Here is a 25,034-nt window from a genome sequence, read left to right on the forward strand (position 1 = left end):
TAAAAAACGACCCTGTATTCAGGTCTCCTGGAAAATTTTTAATAGCTTCTTTTAGTGGGTCAATTTTACGTGCCACCCTTTCCGCCCACAACCTGCCGGAGACATTTGGCAATGTCTGGAGACATTTTTGGTTGTCACAGCTTAGGGGCTGGGGGAGAAAGGTGTTACTGGCATCTAGTAGGTAGATGCCAGGGATGCAGCTAAACATTCTACAATGTACGGGACCCACCTCACAACAAAGAATTATCCGGCCCCAAGTGTCAATAATGCCAAGGTTGAGAGACACCGGCCTCTTCAGAAGTTAAAAACATACACAACCACCTTCCCATTTCTCCATTTTTAAAACACAAGTAAGACATAAAGCAAAATGATACACTAAATATTTGCCTCGACCAAGACAATGTCAGTAGTCTAGTTAAGATGAACAATTATTTAATGGGCTGACTTAGGATTAGAGGGGTTCATTAAAAGCCAGAGGAAAAGCATGAATTTAAACACATGTATACTTAAGTAAGCAATGGAACACCTTCACCAAAAGGCATGTTCTGATCTTTACTACATCTGAAACCAAGGTTACTCCACAGTTGCAATATAAAACGTTCTGCTCATGAGGCATTTTCAAAACCACCACTGGTCTGATTCAGACACGGAAGTCTCATTTCAGACTGTTTCATTATTTCTAACCTCGCTCAAAATCCACCCTTTGACCAGCACACAAAGAGGAAATGTATGTTTTTTGTTTGTAAATAGGGTCATCAAAATAAACTGTTTTCACAATTAGTCTTTCCTTTTGATGCCTGTCCCATGTCTAGGTTAACCTGGAAGGTCCAATTTTTCATCCTAGATTCCTTATTGCGGCCAAAAGCACCATTCCTTCAGGCCTACTTTGGCTCCTTGACTTCTATCATGGACAGACGACTGCAGTAAAGCTATCCTAACAGCCTGATGATGTCTTTAAAGACAAACAAGGAAAAGGAAGTGGGGGAGCTGCTGAGTTTTCTTTCTACTTGGTTATGGTTTCCTTACATAATCTCTAGCTGATGTGGTTGCATTTGCTACAGTTTTATTTGCTTGTTCGTTTTCCCCCGTGGCTGATCATATTTGATCCTTTGGCTGTCTGGTGGACACTTGAATAAAAATTTCTTTCTTTAAGGGGACAAATTAGTTTTTTTCTGGGAATCAACTGACAGAAAACATACAGACCTCAGGAGGATCTTTAAACATGGCATAATAACTAATCTGTTGAGCATTCTGTGTATTGAGTTAAACATGTCACCACTGACACTCTCACACGTTGGTTAACGACTTACTAAATACTCACCAAGATCTTTAATAAGCGAGAGTGCTTCCCATGATATAAAGGCTCCTCCACCATCATCCATCGCACCCTGCCCAACATCCCAGCTGTCCAGATGTCCACTGACCAGTACAACCTAGAATAATAAAAAGAGAAAAAAAAATAAAACTGAGCAGAAATGACATCAAAGAAGAAGCAGTCATAGGCATTCCAAATATATAAATGAAACTTTTATATTTTCTATTTTTACTTTTTAAAATATGTGTGCCATTACTAGTGGAAAACTTGGTATAGCGGTGTAAGGTCGTCTTAATAGTAATAAAACTTCTCACCTTGTACTTCTCTTTATTAATATAATTTTGAATACTAAAGAAAAATGGTTTATTACTGACAGATGTTTGACAACTTTATTATATGGCTTAAAACCTAAATGACATAAAAATGGAGCTCAAAACTTCAACCATATTCTCAACTGTCCCAAATTCTAGCAGACAAATAATAAACATGTGTTGAATTGAATTCAAATGAAAAAGTGAGAATAATTTATTTATTTTTAATTATTGTGCTTTGTGCATTATGAATCACTCTGGTGTTGAATAAATAAGTATGCTGGAGTTACAAACTAGAGTCTAATTAAACAGAAGAACCTTTAAGAAATATCTCAATTTATGTGTTAAATAAATCTGTTGATTATATTATAAATTTTACATCACCATAGGTTTAAATTTTTTTCAAGAATCATTAGTAATTCTCTCCAGGAAAATATAAAAAATATTTCAGTGAAACTAAATTTTATGGACATATTTTATTTTATTTATTTATTTTTTGTTTTGTTTTGTTTTAATTTTTATTTTTTTAACATCTTTATTGGAGTATAATTGCTTTACATTGTTGTGTTAGTTTCTGCTGTATAACAAAGTGAATCAGCCATACGTATACATATATCCCCATATCTCCTCCCTCCTGTGTCTCCCTCCCACCCTCCCTATCCCACCCGTCTAGGTGGTCACAAAGCACCGAGCTGGTCTCCCTGTGCTATGCGGCTGCTTCCCACTAGCCAACTAGTTGACATTTGGTAGTGTATCTATATCAATGCCACTCTCTCACTTCGTCTCAGCTTACCCTTTTCCCCTCCCCATGTACGGACATATTTTAAACAAGTTAAAAACCAAGTAAAATGACGCTAGGTTAATAGGATATCCACATGGCAAGTATGTATCTTGATCTCTAGATCATGTAGTATATGAATGTCAAGTCAGATGAATTACAAATTTAAATAAAGATATTAGAGGAAAGCATAGAACAGCTTTGTCAACTTAGAGTAGGCAAAGATTTCTTAAACTGGACAAAAAAGTGCAAACCATAAAAGAAAAAATAATAAACTGGACTTTAAAAATATTAGGAATATTTGTTCATCAAAAGACTCCATTACAGGAATGAAAAGGCAATCCACAGAGGAGAAAATATTTACCACACATATTTCAACAGAGGTCCCATATCCAGATTATATAAAGAACTTCCATGAAACAGTAACAAAAAGAGAGTCAAATGATAGAAAAATGGGCAAAAAACTTGAACAGACAATTCACAAAAAAAGGATATATCAATACAAATTACCAATAATCATATTAAAAGTTGCTCAGGTTCATTATCATCAAGGAAATATAAATTAAACCACATTCACTACATATCCACTGGAATAGCTAAAATGAAAAAGACAGAAAGTATTGGTGAGGAGGTGGAGCAACTGGAACTCTCATACATCAAGTGTGAGTATAAATACTTACAACCACTCTGGAAGACTGGCTTATCTACTAAATCTGAACATACACACACCCTAGGACCCAGCAATTCCACTCCCAGCTACCCTCCAACAGGAAGGGATGCATATGAATGCTTTCACCAGAAGGGATGTACTAGAATGTTCAGAGAGTATTCATAATAACGCCCATCTCCTCCGCAAAGGAAACTACTCAAATGCCTGTCAACAGCAGAATGAATAGTGTGTTGTATTGACCAATGGAGCGCTGCGCGGCAGTGTGAATGAACAGATACAATCAATACACAATAAATACACGAATCTCATAAACATAATGAAAAATGAAAGAAATAATACATCGTGTATAATCCCATTTATGTAAGATAGAAAAACAAGCAAAACAGGAGAGTGGTTACCCGTGGTAAGGAGGGGTAGTGACAGGACGAGGACACGATTCGAGCTGCTGGGTGCTGGTCATGTTCTGTTTCCTGACCAGGTGCTGGTCACGTTCTTTTTTCTGGGTACTGGTTACACAGGTGCACTCAGTTGGTAAAAGTTCATCTTGTTATACAATTAGGATTTGTGCATGTTCTCTGAGAATATTACACTTCCATAAAAAAGCTTAAAAAAACCAAGCTCAACAGATTGATTCTACATACAGCATACAGTAAGTAAATAAACCGAAGTTGAACAAATCTTCTTGATGATTAAGAGGAAAATGCCCCAGGACTTCGGGAAAGTAGGATTTTGGGTTTAAAATATCAGGGTGACCCCTTGCACTGCCTCGTTCCCTGAGCAGCTGCAGGATCTCCCACTGACTCTGTATATACAGGCAGACCCAGCTTACTACGACTTCATTGTAGTCATAAACAAGTACAATGCCCCAGACTAACAAATGGCCATGTAATGAACCCAAATGGATTGTTTCTAAGGAAAAAAAAAACAAAAGAAAAAAATGTGTTGCAATAGCAGGAAATTCCGATTCAAAAAGTGGTGTAATCCCATGTGGGATGAACAAGCCAATTAGTCAACATTCTCACCACCCTCAGGACCGTTTTCCCAATGAAGTTAAAGTTCCAATGGATAAAAAGTGTCAAAATCTGTTTTAATCAACTTTTTCTCAGATAACACATGAGTAATTAAATCAAGGCAGCTATTGTTTTAACCTTCAGGCTTCCTTCAGAATAACTGAGGTTGTCTTACAATTATATTTCTTTATGTTTTCTGAAATATCTCTGTTCTCTAATCCAGAATTATTCCTTAAACTAACAGTGAAAAGATGGAAATGGTTTGATGATAGGAAACTAAATGATATCCCATAGGATGAGGTCTTTGGCATAGTGATATGGAAGAGAGTTTGTTTTACTTTTTTTTTTTTTTTTACAAAACCAGAATATATTGGGGGTTGCCATGGGATAGTAGTAATTTTAATATAAACTGATTTAAAGACTAGGTGATGACAAGAAGCTACTTCTAATTCAGTAGCATATTTAACGAACTTGAATTTTCCTAATCATAAAAGCTTCAACCTACACCTCGAAAATTGTAGTGCAGGAGGTCTCATTCAACAGGGTGTCTGGCTAGCATGCTTTAATGCAGCCTCACAAAGGATAACCCAGAAAAACATAACAAAGGGTCAGGCAGAGATGAACATTACTTGTAACATATTTGGATCTGATCTAAGCAAACAAAAGAAAAACAGACAACTCAGAGACACAGTAAACTCCAGATTTATGAAAAAGGATCACGTTATAAAAGATAAGGGAATGCACCGGTTCTGCTGCCAGATGTGCAGCCCTTAGAGCAATAACACGGCCTAGAACCAACAGAGAAGTGGGGTGCCCCCTCATCTACCCTCCTTATGCGCTGCTCCCCGAGGCAGGCAGAGCACTGACCAATCCCCTGCCCTCCAGCTTCCATCTCACCACCATCTCTTCCAAATGCAGTAAAGACTAAAAATTATTCAAACAACAGCAAGAGCCAGGAGCAGCCACAACAAAACAAATAGGAAGGCAGAAAGGGAACACCAATGCTCTGAAATACAGAGTTTGCTATTTGTGAGGCACACATTAGCCCTGACCACCAAAGGCTTAGGTCTTGGGGGTGGGGGGAACTTCTGCAGTAGGGCAGAGATGCACTGGATGACAGCCTGCGAGGATGAAGAATCAGACTGGCAGCAGCACAGAAACACCTGCAGGCCAGCTGTGGGTCTGAGAGCAAAGATACACTAAATCAAAGGTAGACAGAGAGCAGCCCGAGGACAAGCCCCCGCTTCGTTGTTATTGGGGCATATGGAGATACTGAAGGCAAACAGATTTGCTTGATTAAAAGATAAATAAGAACACAATCGAATGGGACATATGAAAAATATCACAGAACAAGGGAAAGAGAACAGCATCAGAAGAAGTACATTCTTATGAAAACAAGCTAATACAAGATCCTGGAGAAAATGTCATGCTCTTGGGCATTTATGCATGCATTTATTCAACAGCTTCTACTGAGTTTCTCTTATGTGCCAGAGATACAGAAATGGACAAAACAAGCAAATATTCTGCCTTAATGGAATTTATATTCTGGTGAGGGAGACAGGCAATAAATAAATATAATGTAATGGTAGTTTTAAGTATTATGAAGAAAAACAAGGCAGAGGAAGGGAATAGAGAGGGTAGTGGCAGGGAGAGGAAAAATCAGTCAGCTTCCTCCTAAGGTATAGACAGCCACAGGAGAATTCTGTCCCTACCCTAACAATAAGAGAAATCTGGATAATCTAGAAAATCATAACTTTTTTAGGCCCATCAGAGATCTGAGATTGTAATTCAACCAGAGGAACTGAATTGCAGAGGATAACGTGCTCATCAAAGGAGAGGTGGGACACATGAACTGGCTGCCTTTAGCAGCAACAGGAGGGAGAGGCCTCAGTCATAAAAGCAAGAGTGAAGACAACTGAAATGTTAACAAATTCTTAAAGGGTTGAGTGTGTGTTAAGATGAGAGTTTAGAATCCCTGGGAACCTCCCACATAAGGGCTCTAGGTACCTATTTTCTAGATCTTTTCCACAAACTTCCATCATGGGCTCACAGGAAATAAAGAGCAGGGCAGAAGCCCTAAGAGAGCCCACCTCGTGGTGCAGGGATACATATGACTGGGTGCTGTCGGGAGCAGGCAGCAAATACACCTACTTCCAGGACGCTTCTCTCATACGAAGCCGAGGCCATCTCCCCCTGGGGGAGAGGCAGAAAACTGCCCTGCAGGGCAGTACTAGGCAAAGGCTGGCGGCTACAGGAAAAAGGGTAGAAACTGCACTCCCACCCTGCACTGACACCTGTCTCCAGGAGGGCAGGAAACTTGCCCACGCCCAGAATTCTGCACTGATGTAAAGAGTTCTGCTGCCCCTGGGTAAGGGACGAGGTACGCATCCCCATGACTCATGGCAGAGTTTGGCTTTCACAGGGGGAGGAGCAGAAATGCTGAGAAAGCCCCACTCTTTTATTTTTAATTAAAAAAAAAATTTTATAGGAGTCTAGTTGATTTACAATGTTGTGTTAGTTTCTACTGTACAGCAAAGTGAATCAGCTATACATATACATATATCCACTCTTTTCTGGATTCTTTTCCCATATAGGCCATTACAGAGTACTGAGTAGAGTTCCCTGTGCTATACAGTAGGTCCTTACTAGTTATCTATTTTATATACAGTAGTGTGTATATGTCAATCCCAATCTCCCAGTTTACCCTCCCTCCCCCACCTCCTGGTAACCATAAGTTTGTTTTCTACATCTGTGACTCTATTTCTGTTTTGTAAATAAGATCATTGGTACCATTTTTTTAGATTCCACATATAAGCGGTATCATATGATTTTTGTCTTTCTCTGTCTGACTTACTTCATTTAGTATGACAATCTCTAGGTCCATCCATATTGCTGCAAATGGTATTAATTCATTTTTTTTATGGCTGAGTAATATCCCATTGTATATATGTGCCATATCTTCTTTATCCATTCCTTTGTCAACGGACATTTAGGTTGCTTCCATGTCTTGGCTATCGTAAACAGCGCTGCGATGAACATCGGGGTGCATGTATTCTTTCATATTATGGTTTTCTCCAGATATATGCCCAGGATTGGGAGTGCTGGGTCGTATGGTAGTTCTATTTTTAGTTTTTTAAGGAACCTCCATACTGTTCTCCATAGTGGTTGTAACAATTTACATTCCCACCAGCAGTGCAGGAGGGGTCCCTGTTCTCCACACTCTCTCCAGCATTTATTGTTTATAGACTTTTTGATGATGATCGTTCTGACCTTGTGAGGTAACACCTCATTGTAGTTTTGATTTTAATTTCTCTGATAATTAGTGATGTTGAGCATCTTTTTACGTGCTTTTTGGCCATGTCTTCTTTGGAGACATTTCTATTTAGATCTTCTGCCCATTTTTTCATTCGGTTGTTTGATTTTTGACATAGAGCTGCATGAGCTGTTTGTATATTTTGGAGATTAATCCCTTGTCGGTCGCTTCATTTGCAAATATTTTCTCCAATTCTGTGGGCTGTCTTTTCATTTTGTTTATGGTTTCCTTTGCTGTGCAGAAGCTTTTAAGTTTAATTAGGTCCCATTTGTTTATTTTTGTTTTTATTTTCATTAAAGAATAGTCAAAGCAATCCTGAGAAAGAAAAACGGAGCTGGAGGAATCAGCCTCCCTGACTTCAGACTATACTACAAAGTACCGTAATCAAGACAGTATGGTACTGGCATAAAAACAGAAATATAGATCATGGAACAGGATAGAAAGCCCAGAAATAAACTCACGCACCTATGGTCAACTAATCTATGACAAAGGAGGCGAGAATATACAATGGAGAAAAGACAGTCTCTTCAATAAGTGGTGCTGGGAAAACTGGACAGCTACATGTAGAAAAATTAAACTAGAACAATCTCTAACACCATACACAAAAATAAACTAAAAATGGATCAAAGACCTAAATGTAAGGCTGGACACTATAAAACTCTTAGAGGAAAACATAGGCAGAACATTCTCTGACATAAATCACAGTAACATCTTTTTTGATCCACCTCCTAGAGTAATGAAAATAAAAACGAAAAATAAACAAATGAGAAAGCCCCGCTCTTGAGCTCAGGCACATAAAGCCTGGCTAAGACTGAGGGGCAGAAGCACCAAGAAACCATCCTGTCCCTGCCAGGAGCCTCCAGTGAGTAACAAGCAGAGCAGTAACAGTTCATAGCCAAGGGAAGGGCAAGGGTATATAGAGACCCCTTCTGTGGTGCAGGCATACAGAGACTGCTGAAAGCTGAGGGTGAAGCAAGGCACTGGGAAAACTGCTCTGAGAACCCAACCCCTACACTAAAAACAGACTAGCAGCAGCAGCCTGAAGTATGTAAGCACCAAAAGCAAGAATAGAAATGATACAATCCAAACCTAGCTCAACTCTAAACAGATGGACTGTACCACCCTCACACTAAGGGCTTGACAGAAGAGGTGTTCTCATTTTTGAGCATGTACACTGCTCACCTCAGGCTCTACTGTTCTCTTATAGATGATATCCAGCTCCCAATAAAAAATTGTGAGTTATAAAATAAGCAAGAAATAAAAAGAATTTTTATCAGGAAATAGAGTACTCAATAGAACCAGACCCAGATATAGCCCAGGTATTTAAACAATCAGAAAAAGACTTTTCTCAGAATTCATGTAAAAGGCATTTCACAGAAAAGAACTTATGAACAGCCATCAAGCATGTGAAATGACCAAACTCATTATTGATCAGGGAAACGTAAATTAAATCCTCGATTTCACTTTGCGCTTATCTAATTGGTAAAAAGTTTTAAACCTGACAATATGAAGTTGTGGCAAGGATGCTGAGCAATAGGAATTCTCATCCACTGCTGGCAGGAGCAGAAAATTGTTAAAATCATTTAGGAAAACAATTGGGCATATCCTTTTAGGATGACTACATCTCACAGCCCAACAATTTCACTTTAGGTGCAATTTAGAAGAATTCTGGCAATTGGGCTCTTGGAGACATGTACCAAAATGGTCATATAGAAACAAGCATAAGGCCTCAAACTACAACCAACCCAAATGTCTACCAGCAGTAACAAGGGTAAACTATGGTACAGTCATACAATGGAATATGATAAAGTAGTTAAAATTACCTATAGTTACATATATAAATATGTATAAATGAATATAAAAACAGAAATATGAAAGAAAAAGCAAGAACAAATCACAAAAGAAATAGAAGAGTATGATTCCATAGTACAAATTTCAAAATTCAGTGAGCTAAGTAATATAATCTTTAGCAATGCATACAGAGATGATAAAATCATGAAGAAAAAGCAAAGTAATGGTAAACCAAAATTAGGATATCATTTATATCAGACGGGGTTAGGGCAGAGAGGGGGAAATCATCGTAGAGCGGCACACAGCGGGCTTCTAAGGCACTGGTAGCGTTCTATCTCTGAAACTGAGTGAGAACACATGTAAACTTTTCATTCTTCTTCTTTAGATTGTACATACATGCTAAAGTCTTTTGAATGAATGCCATACTAAACAATAGCAAGAGTTATCAAAGATAGTTTTTTAAGTGAGTTCAAACAAACATTAAAGGTCAGATTTATCTCATACTATTTCAACTGTTGCAAAGCAAAGAAAAATATGGAAAATGTCTACATTTACTTAAAATCATAATTTTGTTACTAAAACATGAAAAAGGTTGTATCCCTTCCTAAAAACCAACTAGAGAGAAAATATAATTGTAAAATCCAAAATAGTTGTACCTAGCAGCATATTGAAAGCTATTGCAATATAACAGCTCAATGGTCCCCAAAGGCCCATGTTGACTAGAAGTTATAGATATGTAGCAGGTAACACAGTCATCCCTCCCTCAAGATATTCAGAGTGTTTGATTACAGGGCCCCCCAGCAAATACCAAAATCCATGGATGTTCAAGTCCCTTACATAAAACGGTGTAGAATATGTGTTTAACTTATGCACAAACTCTCATATATTTTAAATCATCTCTAGATTATTTATAATGCCTAGGACAATGTAAATGCTATGTAAATAGTTGCTGGCTTGCAATAAATTCAAGTGTGGATTTTTGGAACTTTCTGGAATTTTTTTCCAAATGTTTTCAATCTGCAATTGGTTGATTCTGTGAAGGCGAAACCCACAGACTCAGAGGGCCAATTGTACTAATAACGGGCTAGTATCGGCTCATCCTTACATTCTCAGCATGCCCAGCTTTTCACAGTTCGCATATTAAATTGCGAGTTGTATACGGATTTATCTAAACCTGACCAAGTTCTTGTTGGTCAATCTTCAATAAACGAGATGGTCACTTCCTCTGAAGCATGCTTCATCTTATAAATGTCTTGCTCAATCATAAACCAGAAAGAGAACTACCTGGTGGTTTTATTTTTTGCTTTTGTGATGTTTTGTTTTGTTTGCAGCTGCTTCATTCTTTTCGTCTCATTTTATCTGGTTTATTTTAAGAGCTAGCAGGAAAGACCTTCAAGATGGTGGAGGAGAGAAACGTGGAGATCGCCTTGCTCCCCCAAAATACATCAGAAATACATTTACATGTAGAAGAACTCCTACAGAACACCTACTGAACGCTGGCAGAAGACCTCAGACCTCCCAAAAGGCAAGAAACTCCCCACGTACGTGGGTAGGGCAAAAGAAAAAAGAAAAAACACGGACCAAAGAATAAGGATGGGACCAGTACCACTGGGAGGGAGCTGTGAAGGAGGAAAAGTTTCCACACACTCGGAAGCCCCTTCACGGGCGGAGACTGTGGGTGGCGGAGGGGGAAGCTTCAGAGCCGCGGAGAAGAGCGCAGGAGCAGGGGTGCGGAGGGCAAAGCGGAGACATTCCCGCACAGAGGATTGCAGCCGAATAGCACTCACCAGCCCGAGAGGCTTGTCTGCTCACCTGCCGGGACGGGCGGGTCTGGGAGCTGAGGCTCGGGCTTCCGAGGTCAGATCCCAGGGAGAGGACTGGGGTTGGCTGCATGAACACAGCCTGAAGGGGGCTAGTGCACCACAGCTAGTCGGGAGGGAGTCCGAGAAAAAGTCTGGACCTGCCGAAGAGGCAAAAGACCATTGTATCAGGGTGCACGAGGAGAGGGAATTCAGAGCACCGCCTAAATGAGCTCCAGAGATGGGTGCGATGCGCGGCTATCAGCGTGGACCCCAGAGATGGGCATGAGATGCTAAGGCTGCTACTGCCGCCACCAAGAAGCCTGTGTGCAAGCACAGGTCACTATCCACACCTCCCTTCCCAGGAGCCTGTGCAGCCCGCCACTGCCAGGGTCCCGTGATCCAGAGACAACTTCCCCGGGAGAACACACAGCGTGCCTCAGGCTGGTGCAACGTCATGCCGGCCTCTGTTGCCGCAGGCTCATCCTGCCTTCTATAGCCCTCCCTCCCCTTGGCCTGAGTGAGCCAGAGCCTGCTAATCAGCTTCTCCTTTAACCCGGTCCTGTCTGCGTGAAGAACAGATGCCCTCAGGCGACCTACATGCAGAGGCGGGGACAAATCCAAAGCTGAACCCCAGGAGCTGTGCAAACAAAGAAGAGAAAGGGAAATCTCTCCCAGCAGCCTCGGGAGCAGTGGATTAAATCTCCACAATCAACTTGATGTACCTGCATCTGTGGAATACCTGATTAGACAACGAATCATCCCAAAATTGAGGAGGTGGACTTCGGGAGCAACAATATATATACATTTTTTTCCTTTTTCTCTTTTTGTGAGTGTGTATGTGTATGCTTATTTCTGTGATTTTGTCTGTACAGCTTTGCTTTTACCAATTGTCCTAGGGTTCTGTCTGTCCGTTTTGTTTGTTTGTTTTTTTTAGTATAGTTTCTACTGCTTGCTATCATCGGTGGATTTGATTTTTGGTTTGGTTGCTCTCTTCTTTTTTTTTTTACTTTTTAATTATGTTATTTTTTTAAAATATTTTTTATTTCAAAAACTTTCTTTTCTTTCTTTCTTTCTTTTCTCTCTCTTTCTTTCCTTCCTTCCTTCCTTCATCCTTCCTTCCTTCCTTTCTTTCTTTCTTCCTTTCTTTCTTTCTTTCTTTCTCTTCCTTCTTTTCTTTCTTTCTTTTTCTTTTTCTCTCCCTTTTATTCTGAGCCGTGTGGCTGACAGACTCTTGATGCTCCGGTGGGGTGTCAGGCCTGTGCCTCTGAGGTATGAGAGCCGAGTTCAGAATACTGGTAAACCAGAGACCTCCCAGTTACACGTAATATCAAATGGCAAAAGCTCTCCCAGAGATCTCCATCTCTACGCTAAGACCCAGCTCCACGCAACAACCAGCAGCTACAGGGCTGGACACCCTATGCCAAACAATTAGCAAGACAGGAACACAACCCCACTCATTAGCAAAGAGGCTGCCAAAATCATAATAAGGTCACAGACACCCCAAAACACACCACTGGACATCAGAAAGACAAGATCCAGCCTCATCCTCCAGAACACAGGCACCAGTCCCCTCCACCAGGAAGCCTACACAACCCACTGAACCAACGTCACCCACTGGGGGTAGACACCAAAAACAACGGGAACTATGAACCTGCAACCTGCAAAAATGAGACCCCAAAACACAGTAAGTTAAGCAAAATGAGAAGACAGAGAAACACGCAGCAGATGAAGGAGCAAGGTAAAAACCCACCAGACCAAACAACTGAAGAGGAAATAGGCAGTCTACCTGAAAAAGAATTCAGAGTAATGATAGTAAAGATGATCCAAACCTGGGAAATAGAATGGAGAAAATAAAAGAAACGTTTAACAAGGACCTAGAAGAACTAAAGAGCAAACAAACAATGATGAACAACACAATAAATGAAATGAAAAATTCTCTAGAAGGAATCAATAATAGAAAACTGAGGCAGAAAAATGGATGAGTGACCTGGAAGATAAAGCAGTGGAAATAACTACTGCAGAGGAGAATAAAGAAAAAAGAATGAAAAGAATTGAGGACAGTCTCAGAGACCTCTGGGACAACATTAAACACACCAACATTCGAATTATAGGGGTCCCAGAAGAAGAAGAGAAAAAGAAAGGGACTGAGAAAATATTTGAAAAGATTACAGTTGAAAACTTCCTTAAGTGGGAAAGGAAATAGTTAATCAAGTCCAGGATGGGCAGAGAGTCCCATACAGGATAAAACCAAGGAGAAACATGCCAAGACACAGGTTAATCAAACTATCAAAAATTAAATACAAAGAAAAAATATTAAAAGCAGCAAGGGAAAAACAACAAATAACATACAAGGGAATCCCCATAAGGTTAACAGCTGATCTTTCAACAGAAACTCTGCAAGCCAGAAGGGAGTAGCAGGACATATTTAAAGTGATGAAAGGGGAAAACCTACAACCAAGATGACTCTACCCAGCAAGGATCTCACCCAGATTCGATGGAGAAATTAAAACCTTTACAGACAAGCAAAAGCTAAGAGAATTCAGCACCACCACACCACCTTTACAACAAATGCTAAAGGAACTTCTCTAGCCAGCAAACACAAGACAAGGAAAAGAGCTACAAAACCAAACCCAAAACAATTAAGAAAATGGTAATAGGAACATACATATCGGTATTACCTTAAATGTAAATGGATTAAATGCCCCAACCAAAAGACATAGACTGGCTGAATGGATACAGAAAAACAGACCCGTATATATGCTATCTACAAGAGACTCACTTCGGACCTAGGGACAAGTACAGACTGAAAGTGAGGGGATGGAAAAAGATATTCCATGCAAATGGAAATCAAAAGAAAGCTGGAGTAGCAATTCTCATAGCAGACAAAATAGAGCTTAAAATAAACACTATTACAAGAGACAAAGAAGGACATGACATAATGATCAAGGGATCAACCCAAGAAGATATAACAACTGTAAATATTTATGCACCCAACATAGGAGCACCTCAATACATAAGGCAAATGCTAACAGCCATAAAAGGGGAAATCGACACTAACACATTCATACTAGGGGACTTTAACACCCCACTTTAACCAATGGACAGAGCTTCCAAAATGAAAATAAATTAGGAAACACAAGCTTTAAATGACACATTAAACAAGATGGACTTCATTGATATTTATAGGACATTCCATCCAAAATCAACAGAATACACTTTCTTCTCAAGTGCTCATGGAACATTCTCCAGGATAGATCATATCTTGGGTCACAAATCAAGCCTTGGTAAATTTAAGAAATTTGAAATCATATCAAGTATCTTTTCTGACCACAATGCTATGAGACTAGATATCAATTACAGGAAAAAAATCTGTAAAAAATACAAATACATGGAAGGTAAACAATACACTACTAAATAAACAAGAGATCAGTGAAGAAATCAAAGAGGAAATCAAAAAATACCTAGAAACAAATGACAATGAAAACATGATGACCCACAACCTATGGGATGCAGCAAGAGCAGTTCTGAGAGGGAAGGGATAGGGAGGGTGGGAGGGAGACGCGAGAGGGAGGAGATATGGGGATATATGTATATGTATAGCTGATTCACTTTTTCATAAAGCAGAAACTAACACACTACTGTAAAGCAATTATACTCCAATAAAGATGTTTTAAAAAAAAAAAGAGCTATCAGGGAGGAGTATTAGGGCTACAGAGTTCAAGACCTAATGCATTTTCAGACACAGGAAATCCCCAATCAAATTTTCAACAATAAAATTCATTAAATAGTTGAAAAATATGACCTACAAAAAGAGGAGGGAAAATCTCTCATTATTTAGCCTAGAGAAGAAGTCAAGAAGTGATCTCATAATGGACTTCAGCTGTGGCGGGTCCCCTCTGTGGCAGATATGAGCAGCAGAATATAAGGCATAGGAAAACCAGGTTTGGGCTGCAGCAGTGAGCATTAGGGGTCATATAAACGATCAAGAATTTTCTGATGGAAGGCTTTTGTAGGAGTTACAAAAATGGCTAACAGGGGAAAGGTTATGGAAAATTCCATTCCTTGGAGGATTTCTAAAATAGAACACATTCTTAGGTCTTAGAAGGAAAGCTAACAGAGGAGTAAATAAAAATCTTTCAAGGTTCCATCTAGTCCAATATTCTATAACAGTTTTCAAGAATTCTTCTTTTATTCAAACCACTTTAAAGGGGGAAATTGTCCTTTGAAAAGTCTCCATAACCTCAACAGACTTTTTTCCCTGAGCATCTCCTGGATCTTCCCACAGTTTAGAATCTAAACACAGGGGGACAGGCACTTCTTAAGAAACCTGGTTCACGATTCCTGTCAGAGACAAAGCCTTGGCTTTCAGAGGGCAGTTGCCGAATGTATCATGCTCTTGCCTAGAATAGACAAAAGGGGACATGTTTGAACAAATACCATCCTCACCACGACCAGACTAGGTGGTCTACAGAATGCAGCTGGGCTCCTGACACACAGGGTGTTCAGAGACAGCACAGCAAACATCTGAGCTCCTCTTGAATTGGTTTCTTATTATCAAACCTTATTTACTGAAGCTGTTGGGTGTTGATAGCTTGTGAGATACATGCTTCTTTCACAAGAAAATGGGCCATCTGTCCAAATGCTCACGCATCACAAAGCTGCTCCTGAAAGGGGCTGTTTCCACTCCTAGAGGGCCCCCCTACTGTGCAGGGCACTCAGATTGGCTTCATAAAGGGAAGATCATGCCTAATCCTGGTTGAATTCTCTGAGCACATTACTGCACTGATATCAGAGAAAAAAACAAGAAGGGCCTAATTTATCTGTGACTCACAAAAACCAAGCCTCTGGTAGATTTAGCAAATGTGGTTGCGGTGTATTTGGAAGAAATGGCTGAAATTGATTAAACATTGATTTGTGGATGGGGCACAACAAAGAGTATCTGTGGAAGGAAATCATTCTGATTAAACTGAGGCAACCGGGTTTTATCCAGAAGTCATGACTGGTTGCAACTGGAGATGACATTCTTTTAAGTGAAAGAACTATGCTCCTGCATGCCTTTTCCTTCAGTCTAAGCAACCACAGGATAAGTTGTCTCACTTAAGAGGATGAGAGGAGTAGAAAAGTTGACTTACAACATTGTATTTGAACTTTGTCAGGGGAGGAGAGGGAGACAGTTTAGGCAACTTCTATCTCAATAATGACCATCTTTCCCATGGTTGAATCCAACTATGGTACAGTGCCCAGCTGGAACTTCGTTTTTCTTACAACCATTCACTCACCACTATATTCCAGGATTCTGTTAGGCGTGGTGTATAGGATTAAAACAAAAGAACAGGGGCTTCCCTGGTGGTGCAGTGGTTGAGAGTCCGCCTGCCGATGCAGGGGATATGGGTTCGTGCCCCGGTTTGGGAAGATCCCACATGCCGCGAAGTGGCTGGGCCCGTGAGCCATGGCCGCTGAGCCTGCGCGTCCGGAGCCTGTGCTCCGCAACGGGAGAGGCCACAACAGTGAGAGGCCCACGTACCGAAAAAAAAAAAAAAAAAGAAAAAACAGAGGCATGTGGCACTCTGATATTCTACAGACTCTTTCATGGTTCAACTTAGACAAGCTCATAGAGGTAGCATCACTCTTTCATTATAGAAAATGGAGGCTAAGATGCTTCCTACTTAAAGGAACTTTTTTAACCTTTTTTTCTGGGCCATTTAGATTTATAAGCTAAAAGATTCTTCTTGTCCCCTAATGGTTTCTAAAATCCCAGAAGCCTATGCAGCTTAGATTACTGTTTTTGAGGCTTGGTTGTCTATTGATCGTGGAAACTTTCTCAATTATTGAACCTTCTCTGATCATCTGAACATTCTCTACAGAAGTCAGTCTGCAAGATCAGCTGAAAGCCTCAGTCTATAAAATACTCTGCAGGCTCCAGCTCTGAGCCATGAGAAAAAACTAAACAACAGGCCAGGATTTACCTATTCAAATGAGTGTTGTCATTCTGAAAAGCACAGTCCCTGGGAGGCTATACAATAATTCCTTCTCTACCACCAGTTCCCATAAAGAGAAAGCCGAATTAGCATGGATTAGTATATCGATTTACTTCTGTCTAGCTTTTCCTTAATAGAAAGAAATTTAGTCTGAGGATGGGGGATTTTTAGTTACTTTAATTGTGATGATTAGGGAAGGAAGAAGGAAGGACAGAAGGAAGGGAGGGAGGAAAGAAGAAATGAATTAAAGAAGGAAGGAGAGGGGGAGAGGAAAGGACAGAGGAAGAGAGGGAAGCAAAATGGTGACTAGCACAAAAGAGAAGGTGAAGTAATGAACAGATTAGAAGGGAAGTGTATGGCAAAGAAGCTTTCAGAAAGGCAGAGGAAGAAAAGAGAAGGTAAACCCAGGTCAAGATGTGAACCCAGGCTTGTGTCATGTTGCTCAGGTTCACATGACAAAGTTGAGAGAAAATGTGTCCCCATGTTCTGATGTGCATGGGGCTTGATGTCATCATGGATGTTGCTAAGACGAGGTAAGCTCAGAAGTGGGAAGGAGGCTTTGGAAGTACTACCCAGCCATTAGAGCCTGTGTAATTTAAAGAAAAGTTACCTGAAATATTTCTACCTCAAACATTCAAGTTATTCATTGGCTCCTGCCTAACATGTCCCTGGACCACAGTGGTAAGGAGGAATCAGAATTAACCATCCCGTGTCCCAAGACTTAGCAGTGAACTCTGGGGTAGCTGCATGGCTTCCTATGATGTCAGCACTTGAAGACAACTTTAATTTTGACGCATAAATTATAGCTTAAACAAAAGACAGTCAAATAATGTTACAGATACCCTGAAGAGAGGACTTTTCTTTTCTTTCTTTTTTTTTTTTTTTTTTGGCCTCGCCATGAAGCTTGTGGGATATTAACTCTCCAATCAGGGATCAAACCTGTGTCCCCTGCAGTAGAAGCACAGAGTCCTAACCACTGGACTGCCAGGGAATTCCCAGTAGAGGACTTTTCAACGATCTAGTTTTTAGCTTCAGGACAGAGTGTCAAGGAGCCAAGCTTACTTTGAAAGGCTCCATGTCTGCATGAGCCACAGCCTTGCTGTCCAAGCGTAGTACTTCCTGGTCTTTAGTCCTCTCATCATACTTGACCTCACATTCTATCAGCGAGGTCATTGCAGTTAATAATCTCTGTGTTAAGACTCTAGGGAGAAGCCAAACTTCCATTGGTATATTTTGTTTTAGGAGGAAGATGTTGCAAATACTGAACATTTTATATTCTTGCATCCTTGTGCAGAAGAATACTATTTTGCCCATGAATCCTGATTTTATCTTATTTTCTTATTGGAGTTTACATGTCCTAGGAAAAACCCAGAATAGACATCTTAACTAGCATTCTAACTAATATAAATGCTATAAGATCCAGGGAAAAGTATATGTTAGAGATATTTACCCAAACTGAAAAACTCTCCCTTTCCATTTAAAATATAACAAATCGCAGCTTAATTCCAGTACTCACAGGCAAATAACACGTCTACGTGAAAAAGAGGAGTGACACTTTTAGTTTCACAAGAACCAAAAGCCATTAAAAGCTAAAGAGCGGGTTAACCTTATGACGTTCGTGCATCACAACTCAAAAGGAATTGTCGGGAAGTGATTTCTTCCAAGTCCAAAGCTAACTTGAAGTATGGCCACACTTTGCACAGCACAGAAACGTTATCCTCTGCCCTCTTTACAGTGAACTTCAGGGGTAAGGAGTAGGAGCCCCTTGAACGGCATAATGTTTGGTAAAGGCAGACCTGCTAAACAGGAAGGAATAAAACTGGGCCCTAGCGTCCGAGGGCTCATGAGGAGCGCCTATCGAAAAAAGAACATAGTGAGAATACAAGGTAATTTTCAGAACTTAACAGAGGCCACAAAAGGATAATGAATAGTTTAGCTTTTCTCTCTCCAAAATGCAATTAATTAAAAAAAAAAGAACATCATGTTAAAAGAACATTCACTTTCTCCATAAATGGATATTGTGGCATTATTATAACATTGTGGGCCTAGATTTCTTAAGGTCAACACTTACGAGGTTATCTATGGTCCCCTAAGTATTTTGACTTCTCATGAGATTATATTCTCATCAGTTAAATGTTGGTTGTAGCCATGTGGTTTGAAGAGTTAATCATATACCTTGGGGAAAGAAAGGAAGAAAGGCAGGGAGGAAGAAAGGAAGGGAGGGAGGGAGGGGGGAAGATGGACTCTTTCTCCTGAATTGTCCTCTTTCTGAAGAAACAAAAATGCTAATAAAAACAAGTATTTGGACTTCCCTGGTGGCGCAGTCGTTAAGAATCTGCCTGCCAATGCAGGGGACATGGGTTCGAGCCCTGGTCTGGGAAGATCCCACATGCTGCGGAGCAACTAAGCCCGTGTGCCACAACTACTGAAGCCTGCATGCCCTAGAGCTCGCCATGAGCCACAACTACTGAGCCCATGCACCTCAACTACTGAAGCCCGCATGCTTAGAGCCCATGCTCCACAACAAGAGAAGCCACCGCAATGAAAAGCCCTCACATTGCAACGAAGAGTAGCCCCTGCCCGCGCAACTAGAGAAAGCCCACACGCAGCAACAAAGACCCAATGCAGCCAAAAATAAATAAATTAATAAATTTAAAAAAAAAGTATTTATTAATTTAACTTGTATTTATTAGCACAAACAGTATATTTAAATAGGCTATAAAATTAGAGCAAGATAAAGAGAAATAGAAGCATCAATATAAGTCACATATTTCTCACTAAATTCTTAATGTTAGCACTTGCTTAACTGGTACAATCTGGTACAATCATGTTCAACATTTCCATCAATACCTTAAAAACACGCTTAGGAATTTTAAGATGATAAGAATATAAGATGAGGGCTTCCCTGGTGGTGCAGTGGTTGAGAGTCCGCCTGCCGATGCAGGGGACACGGGTTCGTGCCCCGGTCCGGGAGGATCCCACGTGCCGCGGAGCGGCTGGGCCCGTGAGCCATGGCCGCTGAGCCTGCGCGTCTGGAGCCTGTGCTCCGCAACGGGAGAGGCCACAACAGTGAGAGGCCCGCATACCGCAAAGAAAAAAAAAAAAAAAGAATATAAGATGAATCTTTAATATGTTGGGTCAAATCATCCAGATCCAAAAATATCCTGAAGCAGAAATGATAGTTTATAATTCAGCAAGATAAATATGAAGGTGCACACTGCACTTTGAGGTGGTGGGTTGATTGTGATTCATTTGGGGACAACCAGAAAATTCAGGTGGGCCTATTCATATTGAGCCAACAGTGTGTCTCAGCTATGAAAAAGGTTAACAAAGCTTTAGGGTTTGTTGATAAAAATACCGGATTCTGATTACGTGATGTAAAATACTCACACTTTATTCTAGTTAATCAAACCATTTTCCTCCTTTTTTCTCCACCTAGATACCTAAGCAGATCTGGAGAAAGGACTGTGGTCAGAGAAGAGCTGTCGGGATTTTATGTTTGAAGAGCAACTGAATATGTCGCCCTGAGGAAGAGAAGGCTTCAAAGGGCTAAACGCTTCATCTACAAGGAGAGCAAACTTGCCCACAAGGTAAAACCAGGCCGGTGAGCGGAGGGCATATGCAGATAGGTTTCAGCTCAGCAGAAGATAAGATCTGAGTGTTCCAACAAGGGAATAGAATCCCCCAGAGGAGTAAGCTGCCAATGCTGGCAGTGTTCCAGCAGAAGCAGAAGGGACATCTGTCAGGCAAAGAATGGATACCTGGCCTGAGGTGAGAGTGGGAGTGGGGCACTGAGCTAGGTAGTCTCCAAAAGGCAATGTAAACCCCAAGACTCTATGATTCTAAAAGGAAAAATGGGCTTATCTTGGCCGTGATTCAGTGATGTAGTCCTATGATACTAATATATTTTTGTACTATAAATTTCTATTATCATGTTTTTTCTATGACTGGATCGAAAACAAAAATTTTAAATTATATTACTAGTAACATTTATTATTAAGGAAATATGCCATACTAAAAAGAACTTCTTATGATTTAAAAATTTGCCTTCTTGCTGCATCGACTTCCCCTGGAACCTAGGGGCATACAGTGGGAGGGCATAATAATATGATCACCCTCAGTATCGTCGTTTGCGGTGAGCTCCACTTCTTATGGCTTCCTTTAATAATCCGTGATGGACCATCATCTCTTCATTCGATTAAATTTTCTCCAAGTTATTTTCATTTTTTGCATCCATGGGTAGAAAATTCCATAAGTCTACCAACCCCACATGGTTATTTCCCTTTATCTGCCCTAAGATTACCTTCTCAAGTACATAATACATAAAAACCATGACTTTGTAGACATTTCTAAATGAGCTATTTTTTTTTTCTTTGCAGGGTATAAAGATTGCTACACTCATTATAACAGTCTCATACCATTTTGATAGTTCCTTCTGAACTTTCTCCAATTCCACTGGATTTTGGAGATGTGGCAGTCAAACTTGTAACATACAGATGCCATAACTTTTTTTGTGTATTATAGAGAAACTACAACAACCTTCCTGATAGTTCCCAGAATTTAGTCTCATTAATTGCCTAGAATTACACAAATTAAGAAACCTACTTGACCCCGGATTTCTTTTCAGGCTCCTACATTCATACTCTACTAGAGCAAGATTATGGTCAACACTCTGTTTTTATACACAGGGAAGTAAAGTGATCTGCCCAAGCAGCAGGGTCTGAAAATCAAACCCAGAGCTTCTGACCCAGAGCCAAGGGTTATTTCCATCATATCCCTCTGCCTGCTTCATAAGAAACAGTGCCTAGCCTACTTTTGAGTGCTTTTCTCTAATGCATCTCCTGTTACTTGACTGTGCTAAAAATTAATCTACTTTTTGCCTTAACACATAGTCTAATGAGTTTACTAAACAATTTATCCTGATCAGCTTGACATGGGTAAGTTCTTTAACCTCTCTAACCTTGTTTCCCTAGCTGTAAAGTTGGAATAATAACACAGACCTTCAGAGTGTATTCTGAGAATTAAATGAGATGAAGTAACATGTTCATCACTGTCATGGTCCCTGGCACTGAGCAATGAACACCGTAAATGGTTGCCATTATTGATTACGCCGTAATTATTTTAAGATGACCTCAATCGCTGCAAACAATTCTCTCCAGGAAAGACTCAGTTGGGAAGCTGGAGTGCGTAAGTGCATTTCACACAGCCCACTGCAGCAGGTACAGGTTTAGTGCTGCCAGTTTGAATCAGAGGGAGTATCAATCACAAGCACATGGTATTTAGAAATACGACAAATATTCTAAAAATGTTGTTTGGTGAGCCTAATTTAAAACAGCATGAACTTACTCCATTTGAAAACATCCATATACCATGAAATAGCTAACTTACATTTTCATTTCAATAATAGGTTGCAAAGGGGAAAAAAAAAAGTTAAGAGCTCAGGCAGTCACAAACATGCAGCCCTCTCTAAATAACTCTGCAGTTACTAGGTAACCAGGTAGCACCGGGTGAAAATGAATTCAGGTGTTTGAACTGATGCTGCCCCACGTACCAGAGGTGAGTTTTGTCCCGGCAGTGGCTAATGGAATGAACGATTCCACTGTCAATTGCATTTACAGAGCGGCAAGATGGGCTGCACAACAGCTCTCTCCTCAGGAGGGCCTAGAACATAGGGAGAGAGTCCAGAATACAGCCTTAGAGAAAAGCATCAAAAGTCTGGCATGTTTCATGTAGAAATGAGAGCTTACACTGGGAACAGAAAGCATATCCTGACATCACATTTGAGCATAATCTCTGTAGAGAAGGTATAAAAATCACCAAGAATGGGGAGTGGATGACAAAGGGCAGATATCAATTTTTCATGCTGTTGTAGACAAATTTAAGGGTAGCATTGTTTAAAGATCAAAGAAAGAACAAACTGGCTTGTCAAAGGAGCATTGTTTCATCTCTTTCAACTCCATACTTGAACAATTTATGAATTTTAATCTCCATATGTTTCCTCCAGTAAACTGCGATGAGGTACAGCATGTTTCAACGTTGTCTTTGTTCCTCGTCTTGCAACAGAGTAGTTAAGATCATTGGCTCTAGAGGTAGAAGGGCGGGATTTGAAGTCTACCTTTCTCACTCACCAGGAACTTTCAGCAAGCTGCTTGGGCTCTTTGATCTCCCATTTCCATGTATCTAAAAATGAACATTAACGACTGTCCACAGCATTGATGTAACAGCAAGCATGAGGAAAGGGCTTAATGCATTGCCAGGCACCAAGTGCAGGCTCCATCCATCTAGTTTCCTAATCATTCATCTTAGCATTTAATTACATGTTTAACTGTTATCAAAATGTCCTGTTGAAATGGTGTCTGTTCTTAGTAAAAATGGCTCTCTCTGATGGTATTCTCAAGCAGTTGGGGGGCAAAGAATACTACCCTCCCCTGGTGGAAGGGGGCTGGGAAAGGGAAAGAGCGTGCACAGTCTGAAAATAAAAAGGCTCCCGTCCCTGATTTGATGCACTTCTACTGGGGAGAGGGAAGGAGGATGCCTTCCATCCCCATCCCTCAGCCAAGAAACACTATGCTCTCCTAGTGGCAGTCTGCATCCTTCACATGTATTTCTCACAGGGCTTGAAATATGGTAGAGAGTCAACAAATCAACAGTTGATTTGTTTCTATTTAGTAATAAAATGTGATTCAGAATCAAGCTAGCTCAGTCCCTTACAGAGAAAGATACTAGTTTTTGTGATCAATACACAATTAAAACAAATTTCCAATTAATTACTTTGACATTTACAATTTAGTCACATAAACTCATTAAAGAAGTTTACTCTCAACTACGTATAATGGATAACGTTAACTCCCTTTCTCTCAATGATGAGTATAAACAGTGAGCACATTAAAAAAAGATTAAGCTTTAATGTGTTCTTCAAAGGTCAGAACCATACAGAGCTATGGACAAGAAATTAGGACTAGAAATAAAGTCATGCTTAAAAGTTAACTATGGGACTTCTGGTCAACATGGTATAGCAAATTCACATCTTCATGAGCCTCCTCTGTTCCAAACATGTGGCAATTAGAGATGAAATACAAAAAGAGAAAACCAAACGGTTGTAATTTGGCTCCAAAAACCAGATAAATATCTCTGTGGACTAGAAATGGATTAGAATCACAAGGCAGCGAGTGGGTCTGAAGCTAGGGGACCTGCAGGGCTCCAGATACAGAAGCCAGCCATGACTGCTTGGCATTCTGTCCCTGTAGGCAGACAGAATCTAAAATTGCTTCACTGGAAATAGGGACACCTAAGCCAGGCTAACTGTGTGGAAGCAAGCAAGAGGGTTGAGCTCGGGAGAGGAGGCTGAAAACAAAAGAAAGATGCCAAGAGGTAAAGCTTTATCAAACATTTGAGCCTGTGGAGGAGAAACGGACAAAGACATGAATCAGAACCAGGCACTGAATCAAGCCACCCGTGCTGGCTTTGTAACAGAATATGTGATCCTCGTTATTACTGCTAGCAAGGGTGGCTGATACAACATAATAAAACCTGGTTCTCCACTGGCAGTGTTGCAGGCCAGGTGAAAGCAATCATAAAACCTCTGAGAGAGAGAACTGAACCCAGAGGGAGAGAAAACAATACAAATAATAATACAAACTGAATTTTAAAACATCCTACTCAAAATAAGTCAGCAAACCCAAATTCCAAAACATATGATGGAATATAGTGCTAAAAATGTCAACAAAATCAGAAACTGAAATAAAACCTCCACTCCAGATTAATTTGTGGAAAGACTGTATCACAAGTTTTAAAAATTATACTTAGGGTGATCAAAGGATTAATTTTCTAGAAAAAGAAAAAATCACCAAAAGTGACTCAAGAAGAAATAGAAAACCTGGAAATATCAATAAATATTAAGAAATTCAATCAAGACTCAGAAAGTACTCCCCTTCTCACACACACGCAAACTAATCCACCAGACTCAATGGGTTTTACAGGTGAGTTTCACCCAATTAAAAGGAATAGAGCATCCTCAGATGTAGCCACCTCATTTATCAAGGTGTTACACTGATACCAAAAAAAAA

The 25,034-nt window shown here is 40.2% G+C and overlaps 1 protein-coding gene across 2 annotated transcripts in view; it reads right to left on the minus strand.

Annotated features, from left to right (window-relative positions):
* CPQ (carboxypeptidase Q) overlaps positions 1–25,034 on the minus strand; it is a 479,409-nt gene that overhangs the window by 168,481 nt on the left and 285,894 nt on the right. Inside the window, exons 6-7 of one of the 2 annotated variants that reach the window (XR_003793513.1) lie at positions 22,520–22,629; positions 1,322–1,433 (exon numbers count right to left, since the gene is read on the minus strand). Coding sequence is in view for 1 of the 2 variants with exons in the window: in XM_029222597.1 (XP_029078430.1) it covers positions 1,322–1,433 (112 nt within the window). In the remaining variant the exon portion in view is untranslated. The remainder of the gene's footprint in view (positions 1–1,321; positions 1,434–22,519; positions 22,630–25,034) is intronic. The other variant, XM_029222597.1, reaches the window with a different exon arrangement.

Source organism: Monodon monoceros, unplaced genomic scaffold (assembly GCF_005190385.1).
Source record: "Monodon monoceros isolate NGI ecotype Baffin Bay Population unplaced genomic scaffold, NGI_Narwhal_1 Super_Scaffold_14, whole genome shotgun sequence".
Taxonomy (NCBI): Eukaryota; Metazoa; Chordata; class Mammalia; order Artiodactyla; family Monodontidae; genus Monodon; species Monodon monoceros.